This window comes from Aspergillus affinis (assembly GCF_023601865.1).
Source record: "Aspergillus affinis strain CMG 70 chromosome Unknown NODE_24_length_322487_cov_87_188170, whole genome shotgun sequence".
Classification (NCBI taxonomy): domain Eukaryota; kingdom Fungi; phylum Ascomycota; class Eurotiomycetes; order Eurotiales; family Aspergillaceae; genus Aspergillus; species Aspergillus affinis.
Window position 1 is genome coordinate 278,071 of NW_026515805.1, and position 15,456 is coordinate 293,526.

General features: G+C 48.7%; 5 protein-coding genes across 5 annotated transcripts; all 5 read left to right on the forward strand.

The window, feature by feature from the left end:
- Positions 1 to 142: 142 nt before the first annotated feature.
- On the forward strand, positions 143 to 5,185 carry KD926_005128 (MDR family MFS transporter; the record flags this gene model as incomplete). The annotated part of the gene is made up of 6 exons (XM_053098419.1): positions 143 to 301; positions 375 to 754; positions 814 to 1,243; positions 1,314 to 2,012; positions 3,608 to 3,820; positions 4,418 to 5,185. The coding sequence occupies 6 exons, from the start codon at positions 143 to 145 to the stop codon at positions 5,183 to 5,185; spliced, it is 2,649 nt and encodes an 882-aa protein (XP_052957779.1).
- A 400-nt stretch (positions 5,186 to 5,585) lies between these two features.
- KD926_005129 (uncharacterized protein) lies at positions 5,586 to 7,313 on the forward strand (the record flags this gene model as incomplete). Its single annotated transcript, XM_053098420.1, has 1 exon — positions 5,586 to 7,313. The coding sequence occupies one exon, from the start codon at positions 5,586 to 5,588 to the stop codon at positions 7,311 to 7,313; it is 1,728 nt and encodes a 575-aa protein (XP_052957780.1).
- Positions 7,314 to 10,058: 2,745 nt separating this feature from the next.
- KD926_005130 (histidinol dehydrogenase) lies at positions 10,059 to 11,302 on the forward strand (the record flags this gene model as incomplete). The annotated part of the gene is made up of 4 exons (XM_053098421.1): positions 10,059 to 10,211; positions 10,360 to 10,570; positions 10,624 to 10,971; positions 11,025 to 11,302. 4 exons carry the CDS (start codon positions 10,059 to 10,061, stop codon positions 11,300 to 11,302), a joined length of 990 nt encoding a protein of 329 aa, XP_052957781.1.
- Positions 11,303 to 12,672: 1,370 nt separating this feature from the next.
- On the forward strand, positions 12,673 to 14,016 carry KD926_005131 (polysaccharide lyase family 1 protein; the record flags this gene model as incomplete). Its single annotated transcript, XM_053098423.1, has 4 exons — positions 12,673 to 12,815; positions 12,881 to 13,217; positions 13,273 to 13,353; positions 13,411 to 14,016. The coding sequence occupies 4 exons, from the start codon at positions 12,673 to 12,675 to the stop codon at positions 14,014 to 14,016; spliced, it is 1,167 nt and encodes a 388-aa protein (XP_052957782.1).
- Positions 14,017 to 14,319: 303 nt separating this feature from the next.
- KD926_005132 (NmrA-like family protein) lies at positions 14,320 to 14,785 on the forward strand (the record flags this gene model as incomplete). Its single annotated transcript, XM_053098424.1, has 3 exons — positions 14,320 to 14,574; positions 14,674 to 14,707; positions 14,763 to 14,785. The coding sequence occupies 3 exons, from the start codon at positions 14,320 to 14,322 to the stop codon at positions 14,783 to 14,785; spliced, it is 312 nt and encodes a 103-aa protein (XP_052957783.1).
- Between the last annotated feature and the right edge of the window lie 671 nt (positions 14,786 to 15,456).

Sequence of the window (15,456 nt, forward strand, 5' to 3'; positions counted from 1 at the left end):
AGATTCCCTCCTGCATCACCCTTTTGTGGCAATCTAGTTACAAATAATGACGGCTATCATTCCATAGACAGCCCCTTTCCCCCTTTCCCCCAAAACATTCAACACCAGAGCTCTATCTTGCAACTCGACAAAAATCTTGAACATGATTAAACAGGAAGAAGAAGCAGGAGCACCGGATAGCACCTCAGAGCTGCCTGTGGAGGGTACAGAGAGCGACCAAGACGATCAAGAGTATCCACCATTATGGGAGGCAATATTGCTAACGGTTACGCTGCTTCTCAGCTTTTTCTGTGTCTGTCTGGTGAGCTCACTGCGTCTTCCATGCCTAGTTTCTACATTATAAAGATGTCAACTGACTCTAGATTATTATCTAGGATCAAACCATCCTGGCGACGGCCATCCCACGAATCACCGATGAGTTCCAATCCCTCAACGACATCGGCTGGTACAGCAGCTCGTTTATGCTTGCAATGTGCGCGACCAAGATGATCTGGGGAAAATTATACATGTTCTATCCTGCTAAATGGGTCTTCCTAGCTGGACTATTTCTCTTCGAGCTCGGGTCCTTGATTTGCGGCGTGGCTCCGTCATCAGTGGCGTTGATTATCGGACGATGCGTTGCGGGTATAGGTGCTTCTAGTATAGACTCCGGCGCGATCGTGATTGTTCTCTATATTGTTCCCTTGCGAAAACGCGCGCTCTTCATCAGTTGTTTGGGAAGTGTACGGGGAATTACCAGCGCTGCAGGCCCGCCGTGAGTACAACATTCGGAGCCCTCACTCCAACTGTATACTGATGAGACAAACAATGAAGGTTGGGGGGTGCTTTCACAGACCACGCGACATGGAGGTGGTGCTTTTGGGTCAATCTGCCCTGCGGTGCAATCACCTTCATCGGAATTCTGATTTTTCTTTCGCCCAAAACGCCCTCCCTGCGGCGTCTTGATTTCAAGGAGAAGACCAAGCGGATGGACCCCCTTGGCACTCTGCTCTTCATACCGGGTATCGTGACCTTATTGATCGCGATCCAGTGGGGTGGATCCGACTTCCCCTGGAACAGCTGGCGCATTGTTCTTTTGTTCGTCCTGTCAGGCGTGCTCCTGCTAGCCTTCTCTGCCGTTCAGTTCTGGTCAAAGGAAGAGAGAGCCACCGTGCCCCTTCGAATTCTCTGTAACCGCAACATCCTCGGCGGGCTGTGGTACGTGGCATGTATAATGGGCGCGTTGCTCGTCATGATCTACTACGTGAGTCTTTCCCTCCCCAGCAAACCCCCAGAAACACACCCAGAAAATTAACAGCCTGAGGGTCTATCAGCTCCCCATCTGGTTCCAATCCATCAAGAATGTCTCTGCCACACACTCCGGCCTCATGATTCTCCCCACCGAGCTGGGAATGGTCGTCTTCTCGCTCATCGGCGGCACCCTAGTCACCCTACTTGGCTACTACACGCCCTTCATCATCCTCTCGCCCATCCTCTTCAGCATCGGAGCCGGCCTTCTCTCCACTCTCAAACCCACCTCCGGCACCGCCTCCTGGCTTGGTTACCAGGTCATCATGGCCGCAGGGGCCGGCCTCGGCACCCAGAACGCCTTCATGGTGGCCCAGGTTGCCGTGAAGCCACAGGACAGCGTGATGGCTATCACAATGGTGTCGTTCGTGCAGCTTCTCTCCGGCTCCGTGATGCTGGCGGTGTCTGAGAGCGTATTTCACACGCAGCTCTCGTCGGAGTTGAGTGTGTTGGGGAGTCGTCTCAAGAGTGAGATTGTCATGCAGGGCGCCAGTGTACCATGGGGGAAGGTCCCCGATGAGATGGTTGACGTGGTGCTTTGGGGTTATAATAGAGCTATTATGCAGACGTTTTATATAGCGGTTGCGCTTGGGGCGGTGGGGTTCTTGGGGGCTGTTGTGCTGGATTGGAAGTCCGTTAAGAGGGAGGATAAGAATAGGGCAGCCCAGGAGAGTAGGGAGAGTTTGCACGAAGTTGGGGGTGACAAAGGGCATGTAGAGATGCATGTAAGGAGGAATTCTCAAGGATTAGATAAGTAGACTGTGGATGCATGCGACGTTATGTGTTATGGCTATACGTGTACAGATCTGATCGGGCTAATCAAGAATTACGCATGGATATAGGATGACGGGATAGTTAGTTGCTTGAGATAGGATTGTACGATTAACATGAGCTGAAAAGGGACTGACCGTGTCCTTTTAAATCCTCTAACTGCTAGAACATGATGGGTCAAAATATAACTAATCAGTTGAATACAAAATAGTGTGGATCGAAGAGCTAGCTGATACTATACATGACCCTATTTCGCAAGAAAAGTAACTATAGGATTGCATTAATCTGTCTCGCAACTACTATACAACAATTTCTACCCTCTCTTGACACAAAATCTCGGCCTATCAATAGTTATGAGCTGTATACAGCCTGTCAAAAATTACTTCATCAACTCAACGTGATGGGAATTGTTAAGGACACAACAGCTTTCTGTTAACTAGAAAATGCGAGATTACATATTAATAAACTGTTATTAAGTAAGCGGTCTGTTGTGTCCGTAACAAAAAGCTGTTGTGTCCTTAACAATTCCCAACGTGATGCACTGATTATCTAATCTGTCGCGATGTATGACGTCACTATATATACGGGGGTCAAGCTCTACCCTACTAGAACTTCAACCCTATCTGACATGCATGTCAATTCCAATTCTCCTGTAGATCAAACTGTTCATAAATGCTTGATAAATGATCTAGGATAAATTGATAGGATTTCAAAGATGTCATGATCCACCTCAACCGGCGGATATGATCGAGTGGTGACGCCAACGGGATGGGCGGATCGGTGAACCTTGTCTCTACTTACAGGGATGGGGATTGTGTACCTTTCTTAGGGTGAAGGAAGTATTGAAATATATATGAGTTTTGAATAAACTGTGCTGGGTTCAAGTGTTACCAAGATGATATACATATCTGTCCGATCTACTTGAACACTCTAACATGACGAACCCAGCACGAAGAATGGAAAGATAACTCACCATTATTATAAACCCCCGTATACAAGTAACCTGACACAATAAACTTCCGTCTTTATCCCGTGGCTGCCGCCGGATCCAGGATTTTCCCCCTCCTTGACAGACCGATGACAGTGATCTGAGACGACGTTGCATACACACTCTCTCCTTCGCGTCATGGCTCTCGATTCTCGTCCTTCCTTTCCGCTGCTCCCGACATACCTGGATACAGGCTGGATAGCCTAGCTAGAGTATCCTCGTCTTTTTCTCCTATACACCGCCTCACCTGCCCTTGTGCTCTTCATCCGCAATTATTTGCTCGTGGTCTAGTTGCCGTTGCCTCGCTGGACTGACGCAGTGGGCGCGTGTTTAAAGAGAGAGATTGGTGCTGAGATACTGTTCTTTGCTCTTTCCCTCAAGAAATCTATCTTTCGTTCTTTTATGTTTTATTTTTATCCGGGCGCATCCAACGGAGAGGCTGTAGACACACCCTTACACACGATAAAATACCCTCTACCTCATCTCATCGTGAGTCCAGTTCCTCTCGAAAAAGTTGCCTCAACCAGGAGAAAGAACCCGAAGCTAAGATGTTCTTATTAGGAAGCGAAAAAGGTGACCATGGCAATGACAAAAGTCCCGGACGCGGACACTATAAGCGCAATCACTAAGCGAGGCAACTGGGCCAGCAAAAACCCCGGCGTGATTCTCGTCTTCTGTATTGTGTTTATCGTCGGATTTGGGATCGTATCGCTCTCCATCTATCGACAATGGATGTCAAGGAAGGCGAAGAAATCAGCGGTGGAGATCGAGCAGGTGTGAACGAAGGTGGATGGAGTGTGTAATTGAGGGAGGTCGATAATGAGGGGGAGATATTGAAGGGAAGGATAATGAATTGAAATATCAAGGCGGTCATGTAGTTATACCTGCTTTCTTCGGTTTTGTCTCTGTCTATGTGAGTACATTATTAATGGGTGTTATGGTTGAGATTGATAATAAATCTGGAGTTATGGAGCATTGAATGTGACTTGTTCAGGTGATTCACTATTAGTTGCTGTTGGATTTTATTATTCCCTGAGTGGAAATTTCTTGTCTTATGTTATTCATGCTGTAGTGTAGATAGTAATGACCATTTTAGGATCACCCTATCGGCCTGCATGGTAGAATGTCAGATATATCCAAACGAATGCGGCATATTCATAGCCAGAGTTATGACTTCAGATCCATGACGTCATGTAGGCCTTAGGAAGAGCTCGTACTCGCAAAGTGACTTGTGCCAAAGCCAAGAGTCGAATACGAGGTTCCAGTTGTCCGTACAAAGACCCGCTAATCAGCATCATACGACTGACTTTTTCTTTGGATACCCGAGTTCAAGAGAAGCCCATAATTTGATGTTTTTCTCTGGCGGCCCAGGACAGCACGCCGCCCCATTACAAGACCCACCGAGTCTCATCAGCAAAATCGGCGCTGGAAACCGCCATGATGTCCTCCTTGCTTAGCTTGCTGATTATACTGTCTTTCGGGGTCGCAATTTACGTCTCCCGATTCCACAAAACCCTTGGAAAGCGCGTTTCTCATGAACATCACCAGGGTGCTATTCACGAGACTCTCCGGAACACGATAACATCGATCCCGGACGCAGTCTTTTCAGACAAGTTTCACTGTTTCCATGACCGAGTTATTTGTCGAGTCTCGAAACGGGATCTTCCCGATCAAGATCTCTCAGAGCTCTTCATGCTCCTGTTGCGTCGGAATATGGCTGCTTTTGCATACTTTCCGCAAGCGTATATTCTACAGTTTATCGCGCCGCTGGAGAGGAAATGTACATTTAGCGCATGGCATATAAACTCCCTGAGGTTTCAACTAGGGGACGTGCTTAATGGAATTTACCGGGTATGCGAGCGTGAGGACAACAAGGTAGTCTACCGGATTGATGCCAAGGGTCCTATAGACGGCAGATTGGCGCTTCGGTACTGGGAGGAAGGAGACGAGGTGGTTTACTGTAGCGAGACGGCGATGTGGACTCAGAAAGCGAAAGGAAGGGAGAAACAGGCGAAGCTGCCTTTAGAGAGACCCATGCTGAGATTCTTCCATGAATGTGCGGCGTGGTGGTTGTTGGATTCCGGCACTCGGTACCTCACGGGATTGCGAGAATCTCCGGAACAATCCAAGAGTCAATAGCTGCTGTGCATAGGCTGTGATCTTTGTGTGCGCTTAGATGGAAGTTCCAGTGGAATAGTCAAGGCTTTGTGACATCTGTCAGTAATACCTAGTCAACAAAGAACCGCGACCTTCCTTTGTATTGATACAATCACATTGTCTGAACCGGAACTGTCCTGAGAAAGCACTGGCTCGCATTTCTTTAAAAACTCTTTCAAGTCCCCGAGTATTCGAGAATTCTCATCACTAACGACCTCGGTTGTTCAAGTCAACTGAAGCAAGTGCTCAAGTTCCTGGTAAGCTTTCATCACTTGTTCCTAAACCACTGAAGTCTCAAGTTCGCACCAAGTTATCCGATCACCTTACTGCCTGTTAATCAGCTGCTACGGTGAGAGGACAAAACAGCTACGCTCAATCCAACATGTGTCGGTACAAATTGCATCATTACCCTGGCTGCGGCCACATTGCCTCTTGGGGCATGGAGGGCTGCCCCGGCATCCTCAAGTCTATGGTCCAGCACAAGAGCGATATGTACTGCGAAAACTCAGAGTTCACCCACGACCTGGTCTTTGGTGTCAACTCCAAGGACTGTGAGAGGTGTAAGACTGAGCCAAGAGTTGAACTTACCCCAACCAGCGATGGTCAATGGCAGTTTACCCAGCTCGAAGGTATAGATTTGGTGTCCAAGGGATACCCTTTCAGTGGGTCTGCGAATGTCACCTTGGGAGGTATCGCCCAGAGTTCCCTCTCGACTATTCGATGTGTGCTGCACAGATGCCTTCCGATGGACTACCCCTTTGAACCGGGTTGCGAGAGCGCCGGGAGCGACGACGGGATGCAGAAGATAGACGGTGGAAATTCCCCCTTCTATGAGTCCCCCGTCGAGCTCGAAGCTCCCTCTAGAGCGCTGAGTCCCTCCCCTTTACAGTTTCAGTTTCCCACACTCGGAAAGGCAGGAGAGAATTTCCTGTCCAAGCCAAACAATAAAAAAGATGTTAAGCCGCAGCCAACGAAGAAGAGAAGAAGACCTGCGCCCATCTTCACCAACATGCGCGTCGTCACTGATGCGTACGTCGATCATCAGGTGACCCCATCCCCTGACGCAATGGGTGAGCTGTCACCTCTTCCGTCCCCGAGATTCAATGTTCCGGACTATAAAAAGCCAAGGAGTGATCCTGCAGATCTCGACGACCCTCAAAGTCCCTTCGGAACGCGCCGGACTCATTCCATCAATGGGGAAAGACTCGACCAGCCGCCTGTCAACAAGGCCACGGGCTTCTTTCAGTCCCCGCCTCCCAACCAGGCAGTGACGCCCCCTAACAGCCGGGAGAGCGAATCTGTCAACGAGGAATTTGAGCTCATTGCGCTCTTTGACAAGATGCACAAGGGGCTCGGTAATGGATTCCGTGCTAATCACGAGGTTTCATCCTTCAGTGATGACTCGGACGACGATGAGAGCTTGATTGGCACCGACGCCGAAGAACCTACAGAGTCCTCCGACCTGCACCCAGTGGACGAGTCCTATTTCATTACCCACAACCATGGGATGTTCGATAGGTCTCCAAACCAGGGCGGTGATACCGCCGCCGAGTGTAAAACCACGGGCGATCCCATAGTCACCCCGAAGGGTGTCCAGTCTGAGCGAGATGTTAGGCTTCTGGAGTTCTTTGAGGAGTGGGGTATGCCTCTGATTGCTCCCCTAGCCCCGAAGAAACGTTATAGATTCGATGAATGGGTCCAATCTTTCAGGGCCGCTCGTCGGAGATTCATTGCCCAGTCTTCTCCTACCCAGACATTTTTCGACAGAATTGAAGAAGGCTGGTCTCAGCTCCCGTTCAGCCGAGGGTCCCCGTCTCTCTCGAGAGGCCCCCTGTTGACGCCTCCAGGACTCGGATACTCGAGTCCTTTGATCCCCTCATGCCCAGTGACCCGGGACCAGGCGCTCCCCCCTACGCCTGAAGAGCCTGAGAGTGTGCCTCCAGCTAAAAAGGAGCCATGGGTGCCGCCTCGATACCGCCAAAGAACGGATCTGCCGCCTGGATACAGCGAAAGCCCGGATCTGAAATCCGACGAGGGTGTAACCTTGCCGTGCTACCCTCAAAGCTCAATGCTTCCCAAACGGTTCAAACTGGTCCATTCTCATGGGTGAGATGCTGGTAAATCGCCTCCTCTGGGCTTGAATTATGGGATGATTGGCGTTCTGGAACCAGGGTGAAATTGCCAGAAACTTTCTTTTGTGGCTTGGCGTACGGAGTTTGATTGCTCTATCTGTCTTGAAATTGTGAAAATCACAAATTTATTCATGTTGTGTTTTTTGGATGTTGGGTATGTTTATTGAAAGTTGAAGAGAAAAGGGAAAAGATAAAAAAAACCTTCAAAAATAGAATGAAATAGAGGATTGACATTGGGTTCTGGCTTTTTTGTTAAATTTGAGTGATTAAATGGACTGACTGATAAAAGATATTATGAATCTTAAGAGTACCTATACACCCAACAGGGGGGTCTATCCCCACATTCAAGGGCTTTGGACCTTACTGTACCTTACCACCATTTCTAAATCCCTCTAGAGCGCCTTAATTGATGAATAGAGAAGTATTACTTGTACCAATTTTTCTTTTTAGTTTAAGCAAAGGATATAAATATTTTCGAATCACGTATCGCCTGAGAAATCTCCCATGGACCAAATAATTTTTGAGACCACATATATTCCAAGAGCTCGCGTGTCCTCCTCACGTTACCGATTCCGATTGCCTGCATCATATTGTCTAATCTCTCGCAAAGAATCTGCTGGTTGGCTAAATCACTCACACTTGATCCAATGACGACAATAGGCCAACATAAATTGGTATTAATCGGAGCTGACTGATTGATTTGACTCAAATATTGAATGGTCTTGCTTGTTGCGGACCAGATCATTTCGTTAGCCGTGTCATTTTGTTCAATCGTGCTTCCGCGAATAGCACTGTATAATACACGAGCATGGCCTGTTAAAAGACCCGACTTGTCCGGGTTACATTGGATTTGGTTCCCATCGAGTGAGCTTAAGACGAATCGTGTTGAATTGAGCCACTTGCTCTGATGCTGTTTCAGTCCACCCCTCAATTCGGGGGTTTCTTAAGTCGAAGATGCTAGGAACGAGAAGTAGCAAACCAAGCCAACATCCACAGACGCTGCCGATGTATCCGCTTTCCACCATCACTTCAGCCATTTGCACTAATCGGTCGTTACGTATCATTTTTTGGCCGTTAGATGCGTCAATTGATATCATACTGTAGCATGCAGTATAAATGTAATATCCTACCAAAAATCTTCGTAAATCCTCAGATAATGGCGGAGTCATTGAAAAGAGAGCCCTGGGTAGCAGGAAGTTGGCCGCTGTTATGTGATCCAGATGAACGCCCGTCGAGTCACCGCGGGTAATCTGATAAGATCAATGTCAGATACCTGCATGGGAAATTCGTCAGAAGCTCCATACCTCTGTAAAACACATAATTAATATCCCGACCGTGAGGATCAAAGGGTCGATATTGTGCGTCTGTTCAACGAAATCGTTGACAGCCAACCGTAATGCCCGCACGCCTCCAATATACTCCGTTGTTGAGTCCATACAAGTAATTCCAAGTGGCATTCTAGCGCGATGAGCACAGCTCTGGGTTAGAATGAGCTGCATAATAAATGTACTAGACATGGCGATAGGAACAAGCTGCACCAGGAAAAGGGTTGAGATAGTGGCCCAACTGTCCATGCACGACGCTGTTCTCTGCAGATAATGGTTCAAGAGGTATGCGCGAGGACATGGTGTATGTGGAAAGAGAAGGGTTGGTGGCATAGCGATAGGAAGCCCATTCTTGGCTTGGCCTGGACATCTGCAATGGCGTACTCGAATTTTTCCCAAGAAAAGTCTAGACCGGTGTCATTCGGTTCATATACCTTTTGAGAGACGGCAGATGTCGCTTGAGGAACGCTGCTGCAGGGTGCCTCGATTAGAGGAGGGGTGGAAGCCTGTTTGCCACTGTCGTATCAGCTTGTGCACGAAGTCGAGTTGCCCCACCACAGACTGCTTTTCTCCGAAGAAGGTATCAAAGTTGGCCTCCACTTCAAGCCCTGCTGCCATTGGCAGTTCGGGGTGTTCGCTTTGCAAGCCGTGCACTATGGCTTCTTCTCGTCACGTTTCTTTTTCCTCGCTATACAAGTCAAACACCCCGTTTTCACACGAAGAAGAGGTATTACTGGCCGCTCGTTGGTGAAAAACATTTCGGAAACAACCGAGGCACAGGTTGAAGTGAGCTCAAGCGAATTGACTTGAGAGTTATGTGAATCGATGGACTCCAATTGATTTTTGTGAAATGTCCCCAAGGCAATCTGCCGAGTAAGAGGAAAGTTAATCCAATCCGACAAGCCGGTCTCGTTTAATCCCCACGTCCATTACGGAAAAATATCTTCAATCAGGCAGGTGTTCCGCATAACCTCGCACTCATAGCATCGACAGAAGGTTATGTGCGATTTTGATGTCTCCGGGGAGAAAACGATTTAAAGCTTCGACCGTGATGGGGTGAATGAAGATGATGGTTATTTGAGCAGGAAATAGAACGCATATTTGAGTTTGCGCGGCAATTCTAGCTACTTATGGTATCGGAAGAACACTGAAATAACCGGCTATCCAGCCGTGGAATTTCTATTATCCTAACACGAAACCCATCGACATTAGCGGGAAATGCGTTCAATAAACCATTCCAGGTTAGAATAGCCGCGGTACATGAGAAATACCGAATGCCAGTGGCTAAATCGGGCCCGTAACCCCAGTCCTCCGTTGATCCAAGCTATGTACTGAACATGAACATGAAGTTGACAGTGATTCTTCGCAGATGGGTAACTTTATTGCAATGGCTTTGATATGAAATACTTCACTGACGTAAAGAATGAAATACGGGAGAGACAAGCCAATGTGCAGAAATTTGCCACCTCACAGCCCAAGTCAATCAATGACTTCGAAATTGAGATGGCACCTGGTGTGCACTTGGGACAGAAGAACATTCCAATCTCATCGGTGGGCGCGTTTGTACCCCTTCTCGTACCTATTTCAAATCCACCAGTCTCTAACCCTCTATAGATATATCCCCGGCGGAAATTACCCTCTGCTCGCATCCGCCCACATGACCATTTTGACAACCAAGGTTGCACGTTAAGAATTTAAGAATGTGGTCGGCTGCACCCCGCCTATCGCACGAGAGATTCCAAATGCCACAGTTGCGGCAGTGCATTATGCTGGAGCCGACCAGATCTATATTCTCGGGGGTGTTCAGACCGTGGCTGGAATGGCCATCGGTACCGAAAGCATCCTTAAAGTAGATTTCATCGCTGGCCCTGGTAATGCATTTGTGGCTGAAGCAAAGCGTCAACTCTTTGGTAAATTGGAATTGATCTTTTTGCTGGCCCCACCGAGGTCCTGATTGATGCAGATGATGCAGCCGATCCTTTCACCGTCGCGACCGATCTTCTGTCTCAGGCAGAACACGGTCTTGATTCCCTTGTTGTTCAGATCACAACATCGGAGGATGTTGCAAACAAGACCATGCGATATATTGATCAGTTGTTGAAGAATCTGGAAACTGCGCGTTTAGCAGGTGAGTCTTGGAAGAATCATGGCGAAGTGGTCGTGGTGGACAATCTCGACGAAGCGTACAAATTAGCCGGCGAATATGCACATGAACACGTTCAAATCCTGACAAGAAACCCGCGTGATGTTCTTGAGAAGATACAGCACTATGGTGCTTTGTTCCTGGGCGAGAAGACTTGCGTTTCGTATGGTGACAAGGCATGCAAATAAGACATATTCTTTCAAATAAGATGATACTTACAGAGGAACAGGTGATCGGTACAAACCATGTGCTTCCCACCCGCAAAGCAGCTCGGTACACTGGTGGACTATGGGTAGGAAAATTCCTTCGCACTGTCATATACCAAGAGATCACGTCGGATGAGGCCAGTGGCAAGCTCGGCCAGCTATGTGGAAGAGCTGCACGTACCGAAAACTTCGAGGGTCACGCCCGCTCCGGAGATTTGCGCGCACACAAGTACCTCAACGATGAATATAGGTGGATCAAGCAGGGTCTATCTCGCCCTCAGCACAACCTTTGAAAGCCAGTGAAAGATGACCATGAGACTCAGCACAAGTAGGTCTTCATGGAGGATTCTAGAAAAAGTTAGGGAAACTAAAGGAAACTTCGAAACTATTTGCTCATATGTGGTTTAATAATGAAAGTAGTTGTTAAATGCTATTTAAACAAGATCGAATTATGCTGGGAAAATCGCCAAGGGGCTAATTTCAGCGCCCTCATGAGACCGTATCGATCTGGACAAAATGCGCAAATTGTGAGCCTGTGGGCTGGTCTCATGATCTAGTCGCTTGGGCTCGCTAGGGGCGAATGAAGTTCTTTGCCCTGTCTCTGCAGAGTATAAAAACAACAAAATATAGATTCCATGTGCCCGACGAAGGTAATGACTTTGTCTTCCTTCTTTCGCTTCCGCATTGATGATTCTCTTTTGAATTAGAAAACCACAGCACCGAGTTAGCTGGACAGGTGTTGAATGGAAGTGTCGGCAACGCTAGTTTGTTCTGATGCTTGTGTGGATCCAGAACCCAGGAACAAAACTGGTCAGTCCCACTTTCGACCCCTCAAAGCTCTGCAACGGTGAACAGTGCACCAGGAGGCTATCAAATATCAACCAAGCTAGATGGTTCTAGGCAACTAGGAACACTAAAATATGTCCGTGTCCGTGAAGGAGTAGAGCATACATCCCCGTGTTGTCTGGGAATGCCGACATGCAGAACCTCATCTCCTCGCCCGACAAGGAAACTACTTCCCGACAATAGTATTACCCCAGGTCTCTGTATCCTGATGAGCCACAATATAAAGTACATCTTCTAGCCCAGATCCAAATAGCCAACCCCTCTGAATAATGTCCCTGTGCACCACCGTCTCTGTCTGACTCGCCCAGCAAAGCAATTTACACCGCACGTCTTGGCACGCCAAAACTCTTGGCAACTGGGTCTGGCGAAGTGACAATTTCCGCGAACCACGCCAGGGGACGTTAGGCTGACCTTGAAACAACATGTCTTAGCTGTTGCACACCATTAGTGCAAGATTTAGGTGTTCGCCGGCTCTCAGGGTTCCATTGCCGAGTTTGCCCGTTGAGGTTGGTCAAACGACGATCCCCTTTAGGCATTTCTCCGACGTTTCTACTTGCGTTCGCTTAGGATTCGAGTCTTACGGTCATCGATGATTTGACAGGGGGTGGGGGTTTAGCGGAGGAGTCGCCGTGTCAGTTACCTCTACTAGTACCCTGACTATGGACTGTCTTGGATGCTGCTTGAGTCGATGGGCTATTTTTGGGTCGGGGAGGGAATATATCTGGGTATTTAAAGAGGACGGGGTTCGCTCTGTGATACGGAGTTCCTACTCCAGTGAATCCAGATTTCTCGAGTGTTCCAATCAACATAAAACATCATGAAGGCTGCCGTCATTTCCAGTCTTTTGGCCCTTGCGGCCCAGACTGCCTACGCCCAGGTCAAAGGCACCCCGGAGGGTTTCGCGGCCGGAACTACCGGTGGTGGTAGTGCTAAAGCTGCCACGCCGTCCAGTCTACAGCAGTAAGGACTCTTCCATGATGCAATATTCATCTATCACACTCCCATCCTAATGCTCAATATCTCAGGCTCGCCGAGTGGATCACCGACAGCACTCCCCGTACCATCCTGATCGACCGCACCTGGGACTTTGCCGGCACCGAAGGATCGACCTCCGGCCAGTGCTGCAGCACCAGAACAACTACCTGCGAAGGCGGCACGTCGAAGGGTCAGGCTTGGATTCAGGATAAATGCGATGATGGCACCTGGGTGTCCTGCACTTATGACAACGCTGCTCGCAAGCCCTTGGACGTCGGCTCCAACAAAAGCATCGTCGGTGTTGGTAGCAAAGGTGTACTCAAGGGCAAGGGATTACGTATCCGGGGTGGTAACAAGAACGTTATCATTCAGAACGTTCACATTACAGTAGGCGTTGGCCTTCTCACAAAGGGCAAAGATTCAATGACTGATATCGGCGCAGAACTTGAACCCTCAGTATGTCTGGGGAGGAGACGCCTTGACTCTGGACGGATCAGACCAGGTCTGGATTGACCACAACAAGGTATGCATGCTTTTAGGATTCATAATCAAGATAATCTGCCCTGACATCAAGGAATAGTTCTCCCTAACGGGTCGTCAACAAATTGTCAGTGGCTGGGGCCAGGCCGGTCGCGTCACCATCTCGAACAACGAGTTTGACGGCCGCACCGAGTGGTCTGCTGGATGCAACGGCAAGCACTACTGGACTATGCTTCTCATCGGCGAGAACGACCAGTACACCTTCTCGGGCAACTGGGTTCACGACGTGTCGGGCCGCGCTCCCCATATGGGAACTGACAACACCGACTCGAAGATCTTCTTCCACGGCGTGAACAACTATTTCCAGAACATCGGCGGACATTCGTTTGACATCGACACCAACACTCATGTGCTGCTTGAGGGCAACTACTTCGATAACGTCGATACTCCCCTGACCGACACCTCGCTCAAGAGCGGCGCCCTGATCTACAACGTCCCGACCGTCGACTCTGCCAGCGCCTGTACCCCCGATCTGGGATACATTTGCGAATGGAACCGCCTGAGCAACTCGGGCAAGTGGACCTCCAAGACCGACAAGGCGGTTCTAACCAAGGCGGCCGAGTATAAGAACTCCTTGATTGGTCATATTGGCGTGGCTGATGTGCCGGCGAAGGTCAAGGCCAATGCGGGTGTTGGGAAGATCTGATTCCTACATAGCCAATCTTCTCTGCAATTCTGGAGTATCTAATGGAACTTCTCTTCTTACTCTAGTTAATGATTATATTTTAATGCCAGAGTTGATCGGGCCCTGAGTCTTCCAACTGACATCATCGCTACCAAGATCGCATCTTCATCTCCATCCCTTGCTTCATCATCACCAACCTCACTTTGCCCAACCTCCGTGGCTTTGTATAAAATGCCTCTGTTACGCTCTACATCGCCAGCAACTTCAATGTACCTCTTAAATTCACCAGCCATGCCAATCCGCCGATAATTCCCCGAATTCAAAATGACAATCACCCTCCTCATCACCGGCGCCACGGGCAAGCAAGAATCCGCCGTCATCACGAATCTGATAGCTCTAGACGCAGAGGTAGAGATACTTGCCGTGACACGCAACGCACAGTCCCGACTCGCCCGGAATATCGCCGACAAATCGCCCAAAATCAAGCTCCTTGAGGGCAACCTCGATGATCCAGAGGGAATCTTCCGTGCCGCGAAGAAGATATCTTCTGGCCCAGTATATGGGGTATTCAGTGTGCAGGTACTTCCGTCCCTAGCTTTATATCTTTCACCCTTACCAAAATCTCCCCTGTTAATTCCGATAATAATTTGACGAATTCCGTATGTTAACTAAAACCAGACCCCCAGCAGTAAAAACACCGAAGAACGACAAGGTAATGCCCTAATCGATGCCTCCCTCGACCATCACATCAAACACCTCATCTATAGCTCCGTCGACCGCGGCGGCGTGAATAAAAAAAAAATTATGCAATATCCTTTATTTGCGGGTTAAACCGGCTTCGATCCGGCATCAATTTTCCTGACAAGAAAACTCTGACGACATCTCCACACCGACCCCAGTCCCCCATTTCCGAAGCAAGCACGTCATCGAACAACATCTCTTCCATGCCACGCGATCTAAGCCAATGGACTTCACCGTTCTCAGACCCGTCTTCTTTATGGATGACATCGCCTCGGGGCTAACGGGCCGCATGATAATGACAGGTCTAGACGCATACATGCAAGGTAAACCGATCCAGATGGTCTCGACCAGCGATATTGGGTATTTTTCGGCGCAGGCGTTTTTGCAGCCTGAGAATTACAGGAATGTTTGTCTTTCGGTGGCGAGCGACGAGGTCACATATGCACAGGCGCAGAGTCAATCAATCAATCAATCAATCAAAATTCTATTAACCTGGTGGAGCCTATCTATTGAAAAGACAGGCTATGCAGGCGCTTCGCCGAATGAAGCAGAATCTCGAGCCCGTGCGCCATATAAACCAAATGCAGTAGACAAAAGAGATCAAAAAGTAACACAACTAAACCGGCTGCCACACGCCTGCCGCGTGCCTACTGCGCCCTTAGACGCTGTTCTCTCCTTCCACTCCGTTCTATCTGTGGTATTCCAGTGGGATCCACTGTT